The sequence below is a fragment of the Leucoraja erinacea genome, chromosome 24, assembly GCF_028641065.1.
Source record: "Leucoraja erinacea ecotype New England chromosome 24, Leri_hhj_1, whole genome shotgun sequence".
Classification (NCBI taxonomy): Eukaryota; Metazoa; Chordata; class Chondrichthyes; order Rajiformes; family Rajidae; genus Leucoraja; species Leucoraja erinaceus.
In genome coordinates this window covers 26543102-26567061 of record NC_073400.1, presented here as the reverse complement: position 1 = coordinate 26567061, position 23960 = coordinate 26543102, and the positions used below count along the sequence as shown (strand labels likewise).

Here is a 23960-nt window from a genome sequence, read left to right as displayed (position 1 = left end):
TGGAGCGGGGCCTAACATCACTGCCCCGCGCGGCTTGGAATGGCCGCGGGACTCTGCGAGCGCACGCCGGGGGCTCCAACATCAAGACCCGGTGTGCGACCTCGCACCACCCGGCGTGGCTTTAATGGCCGCGGGACGATCGCCATTGCCAGCCGGGGGCTTTGACTTTGACTCTGACATCGGGGGGGGGGGGGGGAGAGTGCAGTGGAGAGATTATTTTTTTTTTGGCCTTCCATCACAGCAATGTGATGGATGTTTATGTAAAATGTAAATTATGTTGTGTCTGGGGTCTATTTGTTTGTAATGTATGGCTGCAGAAACGGCATTTCGTTTGGACCTCCAGGGGTCCAAATGACAATTAAATTGACTATTGACTATTGACCGTACGTTCGAGATACAGCATGGAAACAGGCTCCTGTAACCTATGATATAGAGAATGGCAAAATCATTCCATTGAGTGAAGAACGTGTTGTCTGGCATGCCTGGTCATTAGTTTAGTTCAGTTTAGTTTATTGTCACGTGGACCGAGGTGCAGTGAAAAGCTTTTGTTGCGTGTCAACCAGTCAGCGGAAAGACTATACATGATTACAATCGAGCTGTACACCATGAGCAGATACAGGATATAGGGAATAATCTTTAGTGCAAGATAAAGTCCAGTAAAGTCCGATTAAAGATAGTCCGAGGGTCACCAATGAGATAGTTGGTAGCTCAGGATCGCTCCCTAGTTAGTGGTAGGATGGTTCAGTTGCCCCAGAATAGTTGGGAAGAAACTGTCCCTGGATCTGGAGGTGGGCATTTTCACTCTTGCCTGATGGGAGAGGGGAGAAGAGGGAGTGGCCGGGGTGGCCGGGGTGCGACTCGTCCTTGATTGTGCTGCTGGCCTTGCCGAGACAGCGTGAGGTGTAAATGGAGCCAATGGAAGGGAGGTTGGTTTGTGTGATGGTCTGGGCTGCGTCCACAATTCTCTGCAATTGCATGAGCTCTTGGATGGAGTTGTTCCCAAACCGTGCCGCGATGCTTCCCGATAAAATTCTTTCTATGGCGCATCTGTTGGGGTATGGTCTGCACTGTACCATGGTATGATCATGTGCAAGATATATATCCAGTGAACTCCTGCCCACAAACATCACAAGCATTTCCTGCCTATTTTTATAAGACTAACACAATCTTTTTTATTTTCACATAACTCTGGCACTTCATAATTTCCATATCTCTCAATGCAGCCCATGCTGTTTTGTGTGAAAATTATGAATTGCACCTATTATGAACTGCATCATAAATGCGGCACAGTGGTGCAGCGGTAGAGTAATGCCCCTGTCCCACTTAAGAAACCTGAACGGATACCTCTGGAGACTTTGCGCCCCACCCAAGGTTTCCGTGCGGTTCCCGGAGGTTTTTTTGTCAGTCCCCCTACCTGCTTCCACTACCTGCAACCTCCAGCAACCTCTGGGAACCGCATGGAAACCTTGGGTGGGGCACAAAGTCTCCAGAGGTTTCCTAAGTGGGGCTGCAGTGCCAGAGACCCAGGTTCGATCCTGACTACGGGTGCTGTCTGTACAGGGTTTGTACATTCTCCCCGTGACCTGCGTAGATTTTCTCCAGGATTTCCTGTTTCCTCCCACACTCCATAGACGTACAGGTTTATAGGTTAATCGGCTTGGTGTAATTGTAAGTTGTCCCTGGTGTGTGTAGGACAGTGTTAGTGTGCGGGAATCACTGGTATGTTTAAGAAAGAACTGCAGATGCTGGAAAAATCGAAGGTGGACAAATATGCTGGAGGAACTCAGCGGGTGAGGCAGCATCTATGGAGAGAAGAAATAGGTGATGTTTCGGGTCGAGACCCTTCTTGAGAATTCTTCAGGATCACTAGTCGGTGCTTCTTTGGCCGAAGGCGCTGTTTCCGTGCTGAATCTCCAAACCAAACTAAGATCTTGATATTTCCCGGATACCAATCTTTTATTTCAATGGTCAGAAATATTTGAAAAATTTTCACTGAAGGAAGGTTATTAAGCGGGAGGCATGGATTTGACACCCAGGAGATAAATATTTCTTGTGTGATATGTGTTGTGTTGATCTAAGATGACTGACTGAAAGGGCAGTGGAAACGGATTTGGTGATAACGTTCAAAAGGGAATGAGATAACTACTTGAAAAGGGAACAATCACTGGAGGCTTGGAGGAAGAACGTGAGGATGGGATTAATTGAATAACTCTTTCAAAGAGTTGGCAGAGGCACTCCCCTCTTGCATAGTCCACCATCTAAACAAATCTTGTCTTCTTCTGAAACTGTTCTGCTCTCATGACGTTCAAGGGCGCTCTTTTAGAAAGGAGGTGAGGAGGGACTTCTTTAGTCAGAGGGTGCTTAAATCTGTGGAACTCATTGTCACAGAGGGCTGTGGAGGCCAAGTCAGTGGATATTTTTAAGGCAGAGATAGGCAAATTATTGATTAGAACGGGTGTCAAGGGTTGTGAGGTGAATGCAGGAAAATGGGATTAAGAGGCAGAGATCAGCCATGATTGAATGGCGAAGTAGACTCGATGGGCCAAATGGCCTAATTCTACTCCGATAACATGAACTTGTGATCATGCTCCAAGTATTAAAATCGTAATTGGAAGAATAGATAGGGTGAGTGGACGGATTTTCTTTTACTGAGGGGCGGCACGATGGTGCAACGGTAACGTTACTGCTTTACAGCGCTTATAGCGGGGTGGAAGATTGCAACCTTCACGTGGTCCACTCCTGTTTTGACGAATGCAATCGACCTGGCAATCAAATAAGATCAAATAGAACAAGTTGTCCTACAACTTTAGGCTGTGCACGCCATACGCATGATGAAGAAGAAGCGCTTACAGCTTACTAGAGATACAGGTTCGATCCCAGGTGCTTCCTCTACGGAGTTTGTTTGTTCTCCCCGTGACCTGCGTGTGTTTCCTCCGGGATCTTCGGTTTCCTCCCACACTCCAAAAACGTACAGGTTTGTAGGTTAATTGGATTGGTATGAATGTAACGTCCCAGGATTGTGTGAATGTGCGGGATTTGCTGGTCGGTGCAGACTCGGTGGGCCGAGAGGCCTGTTTGCACGCTGTGTCTCTAAACTGAACTAAAGCCAGGTATCCAGGGGATATAGGATTAAGATGCTGAGTTACTCCGGCACTTTGTGTGTTAATGAAGTACCAGAGATGCTGCAATTTAAGGGGGGGGGGGGCCTGTATTTCAAATGAGATATTAAATGGAGCTCTCTAACGTTGACGTAAAACAATACCATGACCCTGTGTATAGACCAAGCGAGGAGTTATTTGTGGTAGCAAACAGGAACTGCAGATGCTGGTTTACAAAAAAAAGACATAAAGTGCTGGAGTAACTCAGTGGGTCAGGCAGCATCTCTGGAGAACATGGATGAGTGACGGTTCAGGTCGGGACCCTTCATGGCCTATTTGTGGTGTGGTGTTTATCTCTCAACCGACCATCTCGAAGATAGATGATCTGAAAGTTATTTCATGCCTGGAACACAGTGGCAGGTTGATGTTTCTACTCAGCCACTATGTTTCCTATATTACAGCAGTGGCCACTGTAGATCCGCCTCACATGGTGTAGAATGCTGTGGCATGACCTGGGTCTGTGCATAAATGCATGCCATTTAAAATAAAAACTATGTATAAGTCCACCACCCATTTTCTGGCACTAACTTTAATCCGGACAAAATTAGAGAGCGTTCTTGAAACCACCCCACCCCTCCTCGTAAGACCCCCGAAAATGTGGTGCCTAGACCGGGTGAGGCGTCCGAACTCGACCTCATCGGGACTTCCATGGTGGGTCGAATTTGCAGCCCTGGGCTCTGGAAGTCCAGCCCGGCCAGAGACAGCAGATCCATTCCCATAGCCTAGTTCCCACGGCCGACTTTGTGGGGTAGTATCTCATTCTATTGGTCTCTGGAACCAAGGGTGCCGGAAAATCGGTGGTGGACCTGCACCTCTGTTCTACATTGCAGTTGTACAGTAGCTGTGGCTGTGTGATAATTACAATATCATTTGCTCTCCTCTGTGTTTGCAGGGGAATCGGGTGTATTCTATATGAGATGGCTGCTGGAAGGCCATTGTTCCCTGGTTCCACTGTAAAGGAAGAATTGCACTTAATCTTCAGGCTTTTAGGTGAGTGCAGCATTGATGTACTGTGACTGAGGCGGCAAGAATACTCCAAGCCCGTCCCACCCAATTCTCAGTTCCTGCAGTGAATGTGTTACGGCTCAATCGTCGATGTTAACACGTCTTGACAAAGAGTTAGCTCATTTAGACTCCAGACTTTTGAGATACATCGCGGATGCTGGCCCTTCGGGAGTGTGGTTGGCAGTCACCGAGGTACAGTGTTGAGTAATGTAACATCCGCAGGGAAGAAGCTGTTCCTAGACCTGCTGGTCTGGCAACGGAGAGACCTGTAGCGCCTCCCGGATGGTAGGAGGGTAAACGGTCCATGGTTGGGGTGAGAGCAGTCCTTGGCGATGCTGAGCGCCCTCCGCAGACAACGCTTGCTTTGGACAGAGTCAATGGAGGGGAGTGAGGAACCGGTGATGCGTTGGGCACCCTCTGCAGTGCTTTCCTGTTGGAGACAGAGCAGTTGCCATACCATACTGTGATACAGTTGGTAAGTATGCTCTCTATGGTGCAGCGGTAGAATGCTACATTCTACCTGGTATTCCAACCCATGATACATTCCACCTGGACCTGTGATGTATCTACTTTTAGGCCATCTAGCCTTTCTGCTACTTTTTCCACATTGGGCCATCCAGTAACCCAGTTATATATTGGTTCGCTGAAACACCAACAATATCATCTTCCTTGGTAACGAGGGATGTTAGATGGTCTTGCCTTCTTTCTCAAGAAATTGCAGAGGATTGTGGACACAGCCCAGACCATCACATAAAGCAGCCTCCCTTCCATTGACTCCACTTGCACCTGAGCCTGTCTCGGCAAGGCCACCAGCATATTCATTGTTCATTGGTATCATTTAAAAATAAATTGGATAGGCATATGGATGAGAAGGGAATGGAGGGTTATGGTACGAGTGCAGGCAGGTGGGACTAAGGGGAAAAAAATTTGTTCGGCATGGACTTGTAGGGCCGAGATGGCCTGTTTCCGTGCTGTAATTGTTATATGGTTATATATGGTTATATGGTTATATTCATGGACTAGTTTCACCCCGGCCGCTCCCTCCTCTTCCCCTCTCCCATCCTTTTCCGGCCCTAATCCTTTTCCCACCTCGAGTTCCCTCCCCTCAAATTACAGTCCGAAGAAGGGTTCCGACCCGAAACATCACCCACCCTATATTTCTCCAGAGAACGTTGCCTGACCCGCTGAGTTACTCCAGTAACTCTGTGTCTATCCTCACTTTGCAATCTGGACCCAGGGGCAGAAGGGCTCATTGGCCTTCCTATTGTCTTTCCGCTGACTGGATAGCACGCAACAAAAACTTCTCTGTGTCCTCGGTACACGTGACAATAAACTCAACTAAATTTGGGGAACCACTGCCTACTTTTCTCAAAGCCGTCCAACTAACAGACCTATTCATCAGATAGTAGGTCCCCTTCGGTCATGACTGACCATGGGTGAAGCATCCTAGTTTGCAGGTGATGTGTGGTCGGATGCAAGCCTGGGCGATGTTATATGGAGGACAGGCTGTTGCCCATGCAGCACGTCCCCCCTCTCCACGTCACTGATCGATCCAAAGGAACAGCAGGGCCGTTACAATTTGGCACCAGTGCTGTCGCAGGAGTTGCCAGAACGAGGTTGTAGACAACGACGAACTGCCTTAGGGGCTTTTCTTGAGGTTTACTCCAGGAGCCTTTTCCATGACTGGATACGGCCACAAGTCAGTGGAGGTTTTAAATCAGAGTTTTCCCTCTCCTAGATGGACTGCCTTCCCAAGGCTGACGAACCGAGACTCGTGGGGGTGGGAACGTCCACCTTCCCGTGCAGGTCTATAGCACCTGCCCACTGCCCTGATTCCTCAGATAAAGGCAGCATAAATAACACAGATCCGATCATCAATCTATGAGTAATACGTAGCGTGGTTAGTTTATATTTGCTTCTGCAATTAATTCTACAATGTGTTGTTTCAGGGACTCCAACAGACGATACATGGTCAGGGATAACATCAAATGAAGAATTCAAAACGTACAACTTCCCTTATTACCGACCGCAACCAATGATAAATCATGTTCCCAGGTAAACCGGTCATTGATTCTTGCTTATTCAACCATGTTGTAAGTTGTTTGAAGGATAATGTACTATTACTGAACACAGAGGGTATCGATAGCCCAAGGTTCTATTGCCATTCCAGAGACATGCTCACAAGACCAAGGCCGATATTCCCACCCCTGTACTGTTATATAATCAGAGATGCCTATAAGGGGACACCAAGGGTGTCAGGGGTTATGGGGAGAAGGCAGAAGAATGGGTTTGAAAGGGAAAGATGGATCAGCCATGATTGAATGGCGGAGTCGAATTGATTGGGCGAATGGCCTAATTCTGCTCCTACGATCTGTGCCACATTTAATCCGTGGAACTCATTGCCACAGAGGGCTGTGGAGGTCATGTCAGTGTATATTCAATTCAATTCAATTCAATTTATTTGTCATTTGGACCCCTTGAGGTCCAAACGAAATGACGTTTCTGCAGCCATACATTACAAACAAATAGACCCAAGACACAACATAATTTACATAAACATCCATCACATCGCTGTGATGGAAGGCCAAAAAAACTTATCTCTCCATTGCCTATTTCTGAATCTATTTCTGCCTTATATATTTAAGGCAGAAATAGACAAACTCTTGATTAGAATATGTGTCAAGTGTTGTGGGGAGAATGCAGGAAAATGGGATTAGGTGGCAGAGATCAGCCATCATTGAATGGCAGAGTAGACTCGATGGGCCGAATGGCCTAATTCTACTCCTCTAATGTGTACTTGTGATAACACATGAAAGCATGAAAGCATGAAAGCAATAATGCCATATTTTGGACAACACATCAAAACAAGACCATTTGTAGTCTCTTGTGTGAACAAACTTCTTTGAGAGATTAGAATCCTGTTATATTAACACACTATAAGCACATTGACTGTAAATGGATTATCGTGACACAAAAACGGGAAATTCATATGTTTGTTTTAATCAAATGCTCATTTGGAGATTTTAAGTTATTTCAAATCATTGTCTGTGATAACATTTTAATCTCTAGGCTGGGTGAAAATCTAAATTCTCTGATTTTTTTTTATAGGCTGGATGCTGAAGGACTAGATCTCTTTGCCAATCTTTTATTGGTAAGGAGTTAATTAATTGAAGATTTAATATGGATGCATTTTTATCAAATGTCTGTTAACAGTTTATGGTCATGGCAATATGATTTATAGAGTCTTAGAGTCGTACAGCGTGGACACTGGCCCTTTGGCCACATGTCCACACCGACCAACATGCCCCATCTACATTGGTCCCACCTGTTTGGCCCATACCCTTCTAAACCATTCCCATCCATATGCCTAAACTCCCCAAGTGAAATATGAGGTGCTGAGCCTCCAATTTGTGTTTGACCTCACCCTTACAGTGGAGGAGGTCCAGGACAGAGACCCATTCCTTCTCTCCAGAGATGCTGCCTGTCCCGCTGAGTTACTCCAGCATTTTGTGTCTATCTTCAGTTCAAACTGGCATCTGCAGTTCCTCCCTACACACAAGGTCCGAGTGGGATTGGGAAGGGGGCAGTCAAAGTGTCTGACAATTGGGAGGCAATCTGAGCGGAGGTGTTCAGCGAAACGATCGCCGAGTCTGTGCTTGGCCTTGCCGATAAATAGGAGTCCACACCTAGAACAGCATATGAACCTGGATGGGTGACAGAATATCTCCTGTGAGGCAAGTAGACAAGCCACCAGACCATACTGCAGCTGGGGAACGATGCACACTTCAGCTGGATCCCCGCACACCAGCCAGAACCACAGAACTGGTGAACTTATATAGTTTCAAAACATTGGCTTAGTCTAGAGGGTTTTTATCTCCTGCTAATCGCGTACGGTTTCATCACAAGGCAGCAGTGAAACCAAAATGTTGTTACAACCAAGGCCTTATTTGAAACAGGCGTGCTCAATTGAAGGTTTGCATTTTTCCCTTTGATCTATGATGTTTTGAATTGTTGTGGTAAGTTAAAATAGAAAGCCTCCCAGAAAAGTGTGTCTGACATTTCAATTCAATTTTTTGTGTCAGTATGAAGCCAAGAAGCGGATTTCAGCTGAGGATGCTCTCCGGCATGTTTATTTCAAGAGCTTGGGTGAAAGGGTCCACCTTATACAAGATAGTGAGTGTCTTTTTATTGTGAGATTATCTTCCGCTCCGCGCCACATTTCCATGTTTTGCTTAAAACCTGTTGGTATCAGTGGGGTCTTCAGGGAAAGAAAAGTCCTCTTTGGATAATGCTCTCACCGAGTCATAGTCATGCAGCACGGAAACAGTCCCTTCGGCCCAACTCGTCCCTGCCCACCAAGATGCCCCATCTAAGTTGGTCCCATCTGCCTGCATTTGGCCGATATCCCTCCAAACCTTTCCCATCCATACACCTATCCAACCGTATTTTAAATATTATAGTACCTGCCTCAACATATAAAATTATAAAAGGACTGGACAAGCTAGATGCAGGAAACATGTTCCCAATGTTGAGGGAGTCCAGGGGCCACAGTCTAAGAATAAAGGGGAGGCCATTTTGAAACTGAGATGAGAAAAAAACTTTTTCACCCAGAGAGTTGTGAATTTGTGGAATTCTCTCCAACAGAAGGCAGTGGAGGCCAATTCACTGGTTGAATTTAAAAGAGAGTTAGATAGAGCTCACCAAATCAAGGGATATGGGGATAAGGCAGGTTATTGATTGTGGATGATCAGCCATGATCACAATGAATGTTGGTGCTGACTCAAATGGCCTCCTCCTGCACCTATTTTCTATATTTCTATGTTTCAAATTATCTCACATTTGCTGACACTTGGCCCATATCCCTCCAAACATTTCTTATGCATGTACATGTCCAAGTATCTTTCAACATTATAGTACCTGCCTCAATTACCTCCTCTGGCAGCTCATTCCATATACCCACCAACCTCTGAAAGAAAAGGTTGCCCCTCAGGTTCCAATTAAATCTTTCTCCTCTCACCTTAATCCTGTGTCTTCTTGTTCTTGATCCCCTCCCCTGGGGTTAAGGACTCTCTGTATTCACTCTATCAATTCCCCTCATGATATTATACACCTCTATAAGATCACCCCTTAGCCATCTGCACTCCTGCTCAAAGATCCTATATAGTCCACTCGACGAAAAAGACGCAGTACGGTCATGGGCAGATTCATGGGTAATTTTCGGCCCCATTTCCGTAACCAGCTTCCGTCTCCGCACCAAAGATCCCGTAGGATACTAGTGCGGAGACGGAAGCCGGTTACGGAAACATCCTCGTAAAAATAAAAGTTATTTGGTAAAAATCTTCTCCTCATTTTCAGAATTTTAATTTATTAACACAAACTGTTCCCCCGCTACGTTGATTACACTCCGAGTCGGGTCGGGTCGGGTCGGGTCCGGTTACAGAAATGGATGAAAAAAAGGCCCACGTTCCGCTCTGTTGCGTAATACACATCAGCCCATTGCATTTAGCAGGAGTGGTCTATCTTGCTCCGCTATAGGATCTTTGCTCCTGCTTGTCCAATCTCTCCCTATAACTCACTCCCTGACAAAATCCTCGCAAATCTTCCCTGCACTTGTCAGGTGTCAGAAAGTTATATTGCTTGTTAAAGACCTGGTGGAACTGTTCAAAGGATATCGATGTGTCTTGGCCAATGTTTAGGTTTGTTGTTGTCACTGGTACCGAGGTTTAGTTTAGTTTGGAGATACAGCAGCGAAACAGGCCCTTCGGCCCACCGAGTCCACGCCGACCAACGATGACCTGTGCGCTTGTTCTATCCTACACACTAGGAACAATTTACAGCAGTCAATGAAACCTACAAAACTACAAGTCTTTTGAATGTGGGAGGAAACCGGAGTGTGCCCGGAGAAAAGCCACACGGTCACAGAGAGAACGTACTAATTCTATACAGACAGCACCCGTAGTCAGGATCAAACCCTGTTCTGTGGGACTCTAGGTGTTAACTCTACCGCTACGCCACCCAGTTGAAATATCTTTCGGAATATCATTCCCCACGCCATTGATACTGACCACGTCAAGAAATATATCTATTTCATTATATTATATACATTCATAGCTTTCTCTCTATTACCCTGTGTGGTAATGGATTCCAAAGGCTCACCGAACTATGAGTAGAAATAGTTTCCCATCTCAATCCTAAATCTCTTGTCCTGTGACTGAAACTGTAATTTTTTATTCTAGATCCCTCCAGCCAGCAAAAAAACACCCACCACACACCCAGTGTGCCCATCCCCGTTAGAAGACTGTACGCCTGAATTAAGTACTCATTCTTTCGGCTAAAGGGCCTGTTTCTATGCTGTGTGATGCTATGTCTCTGATTCAAGATGGCGCCCAAGCCAGATGACTCTTGGTGTGTTAGTCACAGAAGTGAATCTGCAATCACTCGTTACAATCAGGGCAGCATTGATGGTGCAGCGGTAGAGTTGCTGCCTTATGCACCTGTCCCACTTAGGAAACCTGAACGGAAACCTCTGGAGACTTTGCGCCCCACCCAAGGTTTCCCTGCGGTTCCCGGAGGTTTTTGTCAGTCTCCCTACCTGCTTCCACTACCTGCAACCTCCGGCAACCACCTGCAACCTCCGGGAACCTCACGGAAACCTTGGGTGGGGCGCAAAGTCTCCAGAGGTTTCCGTTCAGGTTTCCTAAGTGGGACAGGGGCATTATTACAGCGCTTACAGCGCTGGAGACCCGGGTTCGATCCCGACCATGGGTGCTGTCCGTACGGAGTTTGTACGTTCTCTCCGAGATCCCGAGAGCTTCAGTTTCCTCCCGCACTCCAAAGACGTACAGGTTTGTAGGTTAGTTGGCTTGGTATAAGTCTACATTGTCCCCAGTGTGTGTAGGATAGAGGTAATGTGTGCGGGGATCGCTGGTCGGCACGGACTCGGTGGGCCGATGGGCCTGTTTCTGCGCTGTAGTTCTAAACTAAACTAAAACTGAAACTAAATCGCTCCACTCTTTTAAATCTCCACTCCAGCATGAATTTGCACATCGTTGGTTCTCGATTGTAATCATGTATTGTCTTTCCGCTAACTGGTTGGCACGCAACAAAAGCTTTTCACTGCACCTCGGTACAGGTGACAATAAACCAATCTCAAACTCAAACCTTGTGACTCCAAGTAAGTTTCAGTCACAGGTCACCCCATCAAGTGCCCACGCGTGATTTAACATTCTTGAATTTTCTTTCCAGATATCAGTATTTTCACTTTGAAAGAAATCCAATTGCAAAAGGACCCAGGTTACCGAGGGTCTTCATATCCCCAGTCTGGTGAGTTGTGTTTGGAAGACCCCTACTGTTGGGGAACTGAGTGTTCAATGATACATTGTCCCTAATGCCCCTGTCCCACTTAGGAAACCTGAACGGAAACCTCTGGAGACTTTGCGCCCCACCCAAGGTTTCCGTGCGGTTCCCGGAGGTTTTTGCCAGTCTCCCTACCTGCTTCCACCACCTGCAACCTCCGGCAACCACCTGCAACCTCCGGGAACCGCACGGAAACCTTGGGTGGGGCGCAAAGTCTCCAGAGGTTTCCGTTCAGGTTTCCTAAGTGGGACAGGGGCATAAAAGTGGCAGGGGAAGTGCAGAGTGTCTGGTTGGAGTAAGGCTGTTTTTCACTAGAGGTGGATGGTGAAAGCTCAGATCTCGTATTCAGTATGTGTGAGGGAACTGGGTTTAGAATGCTGGTTCTAAAGTGTGGAGTAACGTTAGGCGGCACGGCGGCGCAGCGGTAGAGTTGCTGCCTTACAGCGCCAGAGACCCGGGTTGGAATCTGACTGCTCGTGCTGTCTGTACGGAGTTTTCCGTGTGAAGAATTGGTTTCGGTGAAGAATATAAATTATTATAGTTTGTGGGGTTAAAGGGGATTGGGATGATGGTTTGCGATGTTAATGGTGGTGCTCGTTAGTGTGGTGTAACTGAGATTAGATTGGTGTGACATAACTAGAATGAATGAATGAATTAATTAATAAATGGATGAATGAATGGATGAATGAATGAATGAATGGATGCATGAATGAATGAATGTATGCATGAATGAATGAATGTATGTATGAATGAATGAATGAATGAATGAATGAGCTGGTTAGTGATAGAGTCATACAGGGTGGATACAGGCCCATCGGCCCAACTTTCCCACACCAACCAACATGTCCCATCTACACTAGTCCCACCTGCCTGTGTTTGGCCCATATTCTTCTAAACCTCTTATCCTTGTACCTGTCTAATTGTTTCTTAAACGTTGCGACAGTACCTGCACCAACACCCTCCTCTGGCAGCTCGTTCTATTCACCCTTTGCGGTTACTGCAAATGGAAATCCTTTCTAATATTCCTGGACCATTAGAAATATGACCATTTGGCCTAGAAGCAGAATGAGGCCATTCGCCCCATTGAATGGAATCATGGCTGATCTATTTTACCCTCTCATTCCCATTCTCCTGCCTTCTCCCCATAACATTTGACGCCCTTCCTAATCAAGAACACATCAATTTCCGCCTTAAATATAAAATGGAACCTCAGCCTTAATGGGACTCGAACTCACAATCCTTGCCTTAGGAAGCCAGTGCCTTGTCCATTAGGCCACTGGGGCTGCCTAATATACACAAGACGGGTGATGATTATCTACTCTGCTGCATTTCACCCCCCAATCACCTTAAATCTGATGGTAAAGGAGAAACGTTTCTAATTAGAGTTGTAGAATCATACAGTGTGGAAACAGGCCTTTCAGCCCAACTTGCCCACACCGACCAACATGTCCCATCTACACTATCCGCACCTGCCTGCGTTTGGTCCATATCTCTCTAAACCTGTATCATCCATCTAATTGTTTCTTAAACTTTGTAATAGTACCTGCCTCAACTATCTCCTCCAGCAGCTCATCCATACACCCAACACCCTTTGTGTGAAAAGGTGGCCCCTTACGTTCCTATTAAATCTCCACCCCCCCACCCCCCGTCACCTTAAACCTATGTCCTCTGGGTCTTGATTCCCCTGCTCTGGGCACGAGTCTCCGTGCGTCCACCCGGTCTATTCCTCTCATGGTTTTGCACACGTTTCTCTCCTCATTTTGTACGTATGTTGTGCATGATTTGTGACAATGGGAATAATGACCGTCTCTGACCGCCAGTATTTCTTTGCCAGGCCGGGGGAAGAATCGAAGACAGAGTGTGCTGTTCTAGGTGGACCCTCGCTTGTTCCTGATCTCCTCCCCCCCCCCCCCCCCCCCCTCCCCCCCCCCCCCCCCCCCCCCCCCCCCCCCCCCCCCCCACGTCATGAAAAGAAAGTACAGCTCCTCGCCCTCTTGAAGCGCGGCATGGAGACGGACGGAGGTGAGGCTACAACAGCCGAACGGGGGAATGGCCACATGAGATCAACATCAGTGATGGTGCGGCATTGCGGAAACATCATCGGGAATGGGAAGAGCCCATTTACCGTGTTAAATCTATGCTGCTGTTGGTCTCTAGTCCATGCATATCTTCAATTCCATCAACGTCTAGAATTCTTAATAACCAGTGAAGCTCTTTGGGCTCATTCCAAAGACCCCAGTCTGCTGTATTGACACAATTTGATAGAAATGCCAATTACAACACCTCCTGATTGTGAGCTACACCCTCCGTGCTCTGACATTGCATTCCACCATCTCAGAGCAGCTCTTGCACTGAGGACCACTTTCCATCAGCTCAGGAGTGGTCAACATTGTCCGTCCCGCTGCCTCATGTTGATGGGAGATTTCCTCCTTCGCATTTGCACGTTCAAAGCAAGTTTGCACCTTCACCCGTTGGGCATGGGATCGTGGATGTTGTTGAGCCAATGGATAGAACTTGACAATGGGCCCAGCGCCTGTATACCCATACCACCACAAAGGTAATGGGTCACCGCTGGCCATGAAGGTTTGCTTATGGTCAAGGGATCATGGGTATGTAGACAGAGGTCAAGTCCAGAGGGCATAGGCTTGTTGTTGTGAGTCCAGGATTCATAGGGTCAAAGCTGGCCCAGGACATACGTGGCTGATAATGGACTTTGGCGGCAAAGTCTCATGGCGGGCCAACTCCACAGAGGGTTGAAAGTGGGCCGTGGAACTTTAGACTTAGGGAGGAGCTCTGGCTGATAATAAGCACCAAGGATCCAGGCTGATTGAGACGGGGGTGATAGTGGGCCCTAGGAAGTTCAGGCATATTCAGGATTCAAACCACGATTGTTAAAGCAATGTTATGTAGATGGCATTGTTAAAACAACCATAATAATTTTTTGCAGTTGTGCAATAGTCTCTCTAGACTCGATGGGCTGAATGGCCTACTTCTGCTCCTATGACTTGTGAATTGATGGCTTACAATTGACTGCGGGATTATCCCAACATCATCATTATACCAACGTGGAGATTCTAGTCATTCATCCACCATTTAGACAGCCAAGATCTCTTTGTCTTATCCTTTCAATGAGATGCTGAACCAGTCAGTTTCCTTTCTCATCGTTACATTTTTGCAATATCTTTCATTCATTGTTCTTTATCTCTCCACATCACCATCTATATCTCTCGTTTCCCTTATCCCTAACCAGCCTGAAGAAGGGTCTCAACCCGAAACGCCACCCATTCCTTCTCTTCAGAGATGCTGCCTGTCCCGCTGAGTTACTCCAGCATTTTGTGTCCATCTTTGTTTTAACCAGCATCTGCAGTTCCTTCTTACACACCCATCTTAGTTTAGTTTAGAGATACAGCGCAGAAACCGGCCCTTCAGCCCACTGAGTCCGTGCAGACCAGAGATCTTCGCACACTAACACTATCCTCTCTATCCAAGAAACATTGTACATTTATACCAAGCCAATTGGCCTACAAACCCTTACGTATTTGGAGTGTGGGAAGAAACTGGAGATCCCAGAGAAAATCCACGTACTGTTTGTCAAATGGCCTAATTTGCCTAATTCTGCTCTCAGAATGTACAAACTCCATACAGACAGCACCCGTAGTCAGGATCAAACCCAGATCTCTGGCGCTCTAAGGCGGCAACACTACCGCTGCGCCACCGCAAATCAGGGTTCAATACTCAAGCCAACATGGCCAAAGCTTAGTTTAATTTAAATCATGGTTACATTGCTGTTTATAGAATCTTGCTTGAGACAAAATTAACTACTGCATTGCCAACTTTATAACCTCAACTTCACTACTTCAGAAGTACTTCATTAGATCTAATGGGACATTCAGAGCTCATACATTGTTCAAATTAGAAGCCCCGCTGGTGACAAACGGGTACAGTGAAGTCAGTGCGCTAAACATGTTTTATTCAGCTATTGTGATACAAAGGTGACGCGTGTAAACTCTGAGCTGCAAGACAATTTCTGTTTAATACAGATATTAATCCTCCAATATCCAGTTCTCGCCAATAGTTAATTTTTTTGAAGGGTTTCGGCCCGAAACGTTGCCTATTTCCTTCGCTCCGTAGATGCTGCCGCACCCGCTGAGTTTCTCCAGCATTTTTGTCTACCGTTTATCTTTTTACACTATTTTCCGTGAGAAAGATGTTGCCAGTACTCGAGGTCCTGATCTATAGGGATAATTAGAGCAGGCTAGGACTTTATTCTTTGGAGAGCAAATGGTTAAGGAGTGATCGTATAGAGCTGTGTAAAATCATGAGAGTGAACGCATGGGCTTTTACCTAGGGTTGGGGAAATCTAAAACCAGAGGACTTATGTTTAAAGTGAGAGGAGAAAGATTTAATCGAACCTGAGGGCGCAAACGTTTTACTCAGAGGATGGTGAGTAGATGGAATGAGCTGCCAAAAGAGGTGGTTGAGGGAGGTGCAATAACAATATTTGAAAGATGCTTGGACAGATAAGGTTGGGAAGGATATGGACCAAATGCACGCAGGGGGACCTAGCTTAGTTGGGGCATCTTGGTTGGCATGGATGAGGTGGGCCGAAGGGCTTGTTTCCGCGCTTTAGATCTGCAGATAGATTTTGAAATGTTGATTCACAAACTTGGGAACCACTCTACAAGGTAACACTCTACTCCCATTAGAGTTTGACATTCTCATCTTCTGAAGTGAGTAATGTATCCTCTAGAGAAAACAACGAGTAAGGTTTCTGTACTTGGTATTGACATAAAATTGATGTTCATTGTAATGATTTCAAAAAAAGATGAAAGCAGATGTCTTAATTCCTATTCAGACAGCGTTTGCTTGTGTTAAATGGCGGAACAGAATTTTTGGCCAATTGCTTTTGTTGATGCATCTGAGATGATGGTGAAAACACAAGACTCAGTCTTCATACAAAATGATGCCCTCCTGGCATAGGACCTTATGCTTAGTTTAGAGATACTGCATGAAAACAGGCCCTTCGGCCCACCTGGTCCAGGCTGGCAAGCAATCACCCAGATGCTATCCTACACACCAGGGACAATACACAGAAGCCAATTAACCTACAACCCTGTACGTCTTTGGAGTGTGGGAGGAAACCGGAGCACGCGGAGTTAACCCACGTGTTCACAGGGAGAACGTACAAATTCTGCATGGACAGCACCCATAGTCGGGATCAAACCCAGGTCTCTGGCGCTGTAAGGCAGCAACTCTACCACTGCACCACTTAAATCCTGCAATCATTTCACAAGGTAGCTGGTCGTATGTTCATTAAAATTGGTCGGGAACACCCCCCAAAGTGAGGCCTCTCAGAAAGTTAGTGTGCAGATTCAATAGGTAACTGCACGGGCAGATGGTATAGGAAGGAACTGCAGATGCTGGTTTACACCGAAGATAGACACAAAATGCTGGAGCAACTGAGCGGGTCGGGCTGCATCCCTGGAGGAAACGAATAGGTGACGTTTCGGATTGGAACCCGTCTTCAGACTCAGTTTTAAGGCATAGAAAATAGGTGCTGGAGTAGGCCAATCGGCCCTTCGAGCCACCAGCGCCATTCAATATGATCATGGCTGATCATCCAGAATCAGTACCCTGTTGCTGCTTTCTCCCCATATCCCCTGATTCCGTTAGCCCTAAGAGCTATATCTAACTCTCTCTTGAATACATCCAGTGAATTGGCCCCACTGCCTTATGTGGTAGAGATTCCACAGATTCACAACTCTCTGGCTGAAAAAAGTGTTTCCTCATCTCAGTCCTAAATGGCCTACCCCTTATTCTTCAACAGTGACCCCTGGTTCTGGACTCCCCCAACGTTGGGAACATTTTTCCTGCATCTTGCCTGTTGATTTTTGCAACAGGGAATTAGGGTAAATGGACGGAGTAGTTCCAAGTTGTTTGAAAGGTCCACTAGGATGGAGCACTGATGATCTGCACTAATTTAGAAGCAGACTGATGAGAATGGTCCAGAAACTGAGTGCATGAGATCAGTCCACAGACTGGGTGGGTGAGATTGGATCAAAAACTGTGCAGATGAGACAAGTCTATTGACTGAGTCTGGGGACTCAGTAGCTGAGAAGAGTACAGGCACTAGGTCATTTAGATCCAGTCAGGACACTGTGTAGGTGAGATTGGTTCATTGCCTGGATAGAGTGAATGTGAAGAGGATGTTTCGACTAGTGGGAGAGTCTCGGACCAAAGACCACAGCCTCAGAATAAAAGGATGTAACTTTAGCAAGGGGATGAGGAGGAATTTCTTTAATCAGAAGGTGGTGAATCTGTGGAATTAATTGCCACAGTCAGCTGTGGAGGCCAAGGCAATGGATATTTTTAAGGCGGTGATTGACATTCGTGATTCGTAAGGGTGTCTGAGGTAACAGGGAGAAGGCAGGCGAATGGGGTTGAGAGGGAAAGATAGATCAGCCATGATTGAATGGTAGAGTTGACTTGATGGGCCAAATGGCCTAATTCTGCTCTCAGAATGTATTAACTTATGTACCAAGGTCAAGTCCAGAGACTGGGTAAGTGAGTCTGGAAACTTGTGTAGGTTAGATCGGACCTACTCATCTATGTTGATTTTGTGGGTAGGTGAGATTGGTGGAGAGGCTGGGTGGGAGCAATTGGTTTAGAGATTGAGTAAATGGAGTTGGTCCAGATTCGAGGCGGCACGGTGGCGCAGAGGTAGAGTTGCTGCCTTACAGCGCCAGAGACCCCGGTTCGATCCCGACTACGGATGCTGTCTGTATGCCATTTGTATGTTCTCCCTGTGACCGCATGGATTTCCCCCGGGTGCTCCGAATTCTTCCCACTCTCCAAAAACGTACAGGTTTGTAGGCTAATTGGCCTCTGTAAATTGTCCTTTGTGTGTAAGATACAACGTGTGTACGGGATGATCACTGGTGCGAACGGACACGGTGGGTCGAAGGGCCCGTTTCCATGCTGTATCTCTGAACTAAACTAAATTAATTGGCTCGGTAAAATTGTAAATCATCCTTAGTGTGTAGGATAGTGCTAGTGTCCGGGCATCGCTGGTCATCGTGGGCTCAGCGGCCTGTTTCCACGCTTTGTCTAACATGAAGTCTAAAGTCTACAAAGTTAGATGGATTACTACGTTTTAAGGAACAGAGAGAGATGACCTTCCCAGTGCTCACCAGGTGAGTCTGTGGAATCTCACAGAGAGTGGTGAGTCTGTGGAATCTCACAGAGAGTGGTGAGTCTGTGGAATCTCACAGAAAGTGGTGAGTCTGTGGAATCTCACAGAGAGTGGTGAGTCTGTGGGAATCTCACAGAGAGTGGTGAGTCTGTGGAATCTCACAGAGAGTGGTGAGTCTGTGGAATCTCACAGAGAGTGGTGAGTCTGTGGAATTTCACAGAGAGTGGTGAGTCTGTGGAATCTCACAGAGAGTGGTGAGTCTGTGGAATCTCACAGAGAGTGGTGAGTCTGTGGAATCTCACAGAGAGTGGTGAGTCTGTGGAATCTCACAGAGTGGTGAGTCTGGAATCTCACAGAGATTGGTGAGTCTGTGGAATCTCACAGAGAGTGGTGAATCTGTGGAATCACACAGAGTGGTGAGTCTGTGGAATCTCACAGAGAGGGGTGAGTCTGGAATCTCACAGAGAGTGGTGAGTCTGTGGAATCTCACACAGAGCGGTGAGTCTGTGGAATTCCCTGCCTCAGAGGGCGGTGGAGGCAGGTTCTCTGGATGCTTTCAAGAGAGAGCTGGATAGGGCTCTTAAAAATAGCGGAGTCAGGGGATATGGGGAGAAGGCAGGAACGGGGTACTGATTGGGGATGATCAGCCATGATCATATTGAATGGCGGTGCTGGCTCGAAGGGCCGAATGGCCTGCTCCTGCACCTATTGTCTATTGTCTATTGTCTAATATCCCTCATCCTGATGGGCCCACAATCACTTCTGGACAATTGAACCTCATGTAGTATGAACGGCAGCATTGCTAATGCACGATTCAAGGCAGACAGACCAGTCTGGCACTTTAATCAAAATAATTAAATGTTGCTCTCAGTGTATGTGAAAAAAAAGACCTATTTGAAAATATGATGCATATTATTCGCTGTTGGAGGTGTGTGTGTGTGTGTATATTTAACAGAGGTGCCTCTGAAGCTTACAAATGCTCTGATTTCTGTTTCCAGTGAAATATTCAATAGCACATCCTGTACAACAGCTGTACATTACACAGAAGGAAGGAAAAATATAATATTGCCTCACTTCTGAAATTTATTAAATGTTTATTAAAATTTACTTTGAAAAGATTTATGTGTTGGTATGTTCTTCCTGTATTATTACTGTAGTTTTATTCTGCCGGGGTTTGATGTTTGAACTGATGTAATTCATTCATTCATCATCGTTGAAAACGTTAGCGACGCAGTGGTGCTGGTGTCCAACGGGAACGGTGACGGCCGCACCACGCGTCTCTGTCCTCCAGTTCCTGTGGACCTCCGCCGCTGGAAGTATAGGATTTTGGTGTGTGTGTGTGTGCTTTACCATCGTTCCTTACAATGCTATGTACGACAGTGATCGCAACTTCTACTGAAGTGTGGATGGCTGTTGGCTCGCTAGAAGCTCATCCGCCCTTAGACAGGTCTTGTTTTTGGTCCTGCTGGGGGTCCACAGCCCCCTCCTCACCTGGCAAACCAGGTGGGGGAGACGGTTTAGTCGCCGACTATCCGACCATGGAGCAGGTAGCACGGGATTACATGGTACTCGTGGCGGGGGGGGGGGGGGGGGGGGGGGGGGGGGGACTCCACCCAACCTGAACTGATGTGGGTTATTTTTTGCTTGCAGAGATTTGGTTTAGGACTTCTGAAGAGTACGTTAAACTCTGTTGTTATTGCTGGGATGGGAGCAGGTGGAGGAGGGTTGCAATGCTTAAGATGAAGATCTCTAAATTATTTATTTAGCTCTCCGAGGCACTGCCAACGGCCGGAGCTAATTGTAGCATTCTCGTCCCAAGTCACAAGAGTGGCACGGTGGCGCAGCGGTAGAGCTGCCATCTTACAGCGCCAGGGTCCCTGGTTTGACCCTGACCACGGGTGCTGTCTGTACGCAGTTTGGACGTTCTCCCCGTGACCTGCGTGGGTTTTCTCCGGGGTGCTCTGTTTTTTTTCCCACACACCCTAAGATGTACAGGTTTTGCAAGTTCATTGGCATCGGTAAAATTGTAAATTGTCCCTAGTGGGTAGGATAGTGTAATGCCCCTGTCCCACTTAGGAAACCTGAAACGGAAACCTCTGGAGACTTTGCGCCCCACCCAAGGTTTCCGTGCAGTTCCCGGAGGTTGCAGGTGGTTGCCGGAGGTTGCAGGTAGTGGATGCAGGCAGGGAGACTGACAAAAACCTCCAGGAACCACACGGAAACCTTGGGTGGGGCGCAAAGTCTCCAGAGGTTTCCGTTCAGGTTTCCTAAGTGGGACAGGGGCATTAGTGTACGAGGTGGTCGCTGGTCGGCGCGGGCTCGGTGGGGCGAAGGACCTATTCCTGTGCTGTATCGCTAAAGTCTAATGTGTAAAGTCAGGAGATCATGAGAAGTGAGCTCATGATACACAGCAGATATTTCTGTGCAGGCCAGAATGTAGGTTGTACTGTTGGAAGCATCTCAGATGGACCTGAAGGGGCTGTCAGAACAATTTGGAAGACGAGTTGTGCCGTCTCCAGAGCTATTGAATAACTAATCATTTTGGGAAAATGCCAGCATTTAATACCCATCCCAAAATGGTCCTTGAGAAGGTGGCGCTGAGCCACTGCAGTCCTTCGGGTGAAATACCCCGACAATGCCCTTGGAGAGAGAAGACAGAAGATTTAGGCACGGCGATGATAAAGCAATAGATTTTGAACTGAAGATGGTGGGTGACTCTGAAGGGAACCAGGGATTGCTGGTGTTCATTACAATACACAATAGGTGCAGGAGTAGGTCATTTTGCCCCTCGAGCCAGCACCACCATTCAATGTGATCATGGCTGATCATCCCCAATCAGTACCCCGTCCCTGCCTTCTCCCCATATCCCTTGACTCCGCTATCTTTAAGAGCTCTGTCTAGCTCGCTCTTGAAAACATCCAGAGAACCCGTCTCCACCGCCCTCTGAATTCCACAGAGAATTCCATAAATTCACAACTCTGGGTGAAATTTTTTTTTCCTCATCTCCATTCTAAATGGCTTACCCCTTATTCATGAACTGTGGCCCCTGGTTCTGGACTCCCCCAACATCGGGAACATGTTTCCTGCATCTAGCGTGTCCAAACCCTTAATAATCTTATATGTTTCAATAAGATCTCCTCTCATCCTTCTACATTCCAGAGTATACCATATAACCATATAACCATATAACAATTTACAGCACGGAAACAGGCCATCTCGACCCTTCTAGTCCGTGCCGAACACATAATCTCCCCTAGTCCCATATAACTGCGCTCAGACCATAACCTTCCATTCCCTTCCCGTCCATATAACTATCCAATTTATTTTTAAATGATAAAAACAAACCTGCCTCCACCACCTTCACTGGAAGCTCATTCCACACAGCCACCACTCTCTGAGTAAAGAAGTTCCCCCTCATGTTACCCCTAAACTTCAGTCCCTGAATTCTCAAGTCATGTCCCCTAGTTTGAATCTTCCCTACTCTCAGTGGGAAAAGCTTTTCCACGTCAACTCTGTCTATCCCTCTCATCATTTTAAAAAACCTCTATCAAGTCCCCCCTTAACCTTCTGCGCTCCAAAGAATAAAGCCCTAACTTGTTCAACCTTTCTCTGTAACTTAGTTGCTGAAATCCAGGCAACATTCTAGTAAATCTCCTCTGTACTCTCTCTATTTTGTTGACATCCTTCCTATAATTAGGCGACCAAAATTGTACACCATACTCCAGAGTTGGCCTCACCAATGCCTTGTACAATTTTAACATTACATCCCAACTTCTATACTCATTAACATTACATCCCAACTTCTATACAAGCCCAGCCGCTCCATTCTATCAACATACGACAGTCCCTTGACCTACTTTCCAATTTTCCGTAGGATATGAAAGAGAACAAAATGCAAATTGAATTGTTTGCAATGCAAATTAATCTGCATATTAAGATGAATAAAACTCGTGGTTAATGAAACAGGCCGTCTCCTTTAGAGAACTAACATGGATACATGTTGCAGGACTTAGACAGGTGATAGCTTGCAAATTGCAATTAAGGAAACCAGCAACTAGTTATTTGCTATGCAATTAGTTCTTGGCACGACTCCCACATCGACTTCATAGACCACTGTGAGCAACCGGCACAATTGAATTATTGAATTTGGCTATTATTGAATTGGCACAGGCCCAGACAGCAACATAGATTAGTATCAGTGGGCACCAATGCATCTAAGGCTATTATTGAATTGGCACAGGCCCAGACAGCAGCATCTATGGAGCGATTAAATATCAACGTTTGGGGACATAGGACAATAAAACACATGACATCTAAGGGTCTTTCTGTGGCAATGGTAGACAAAAACATGCTGGAGAAACTCCTTTTAGCGGGCTATGCAGCAGCATCTATGGAGCGAAGGAAATAGGCAACGTTTACGGGTACGAAAAACGTTGCCTATTTCCTTCGCTCCATAGATGCTGGAGAAATGCACAGCCGGCAACGTTTCGGCCCGAAACGTTGCCTATTTCCTTCGCTCCATAGATGCTGCTGCACCCGCTGAGTTTCTCCAGCATTTTTGTGTACCTTCGATTTTCCAGCATCTGCAGTTCCTTCGTTAAGGGATTATTATTATTTATTTTTTTTGAAAATATTTTTTATTGGAGATAGGTACATAACCTATTACATCATTACTGTCTTACATTTTTAAATTGATAATATTGTCAGTTATTATTACATTGTCTCCAATACCTTTTGCCTTTTTCTTCCTTTTTTTTTTAAAAACTAGATAGAACTAAAGAGATAGATGAAGTAAAGAAAGAAAAGAAAGAGAAGAAAAACAAAAAAAAAAAAAAAAAAATTAAAAAAAAATTAAAAAAAAAAAAGGAAAAAGATAGTTAAAGAAGAATGGAAAAATTTATTAAAATAAAAAACATCGTTCGAGATATGTTCGTACATTTCAGAGTATAGCATTTCATCCATTCTTTAGCCCGAGTGCTAGTCAGGTTCCTGTGCTGAACTATTCTTACCCTTTAAGTAATCAATAAAAGGAGACCATGTCGTTAAGGGATTATGATCGTGAGTTTCCCACCGACTCTGGGGATCACCGGTCACTCAACACTTGTCCAAAGTTGCAAAGTGCTTGCATGTGGAGTGAGCCATTTGTTCCAGCTGGCTAACGTGGACGGCAAATTCCTACTCAAGCCTCCTACCCCACCTCTCCTCCGAGCCTCCTAAAGCTCCACAGTTAGTTTAGTTTAGAGATACAG

The 23960-nt window shown here is 46.2% G+C and overlaps 1 protein-coding gene across 1 annotated transcript in view; it reads left to right on the top strand.

Moving 5' to 3' along the window:
* LOC129708847 (cyclin-dependent kinase 18-like) overlaps positions 1-13461 on the top strand; it is a 73384-nt gene extending 59923 nt beyond the window's left edge. The window contains exons 11-16 of the mRNA XM_055654870.1: positions 4051-4148; positions 6113-6218; positions 7272-7314; positions 8246-8336; positions 11409-11486; positions 13354-13461. Of these exons, the coding sequence (XP_055510845.1) occupies positions 4051-4148; positions 6113-6218; positions 7272-7314; positions 8246-8336; positions 11409-11486; positions 13354-13391 (454 nt within the window). The 3' untranslated portion in view covers positions 13392-13461. The remainder of the gene's footprint in view (positions 1-4050; positions 4149-6112; positions 6219-7271; positions 7315-8245; positions 8337-11408; positions 11487-13353) is intronic.
* The last annotated feature ends 10499 nt before the right edge of the window (positions 13462-23960 follow it).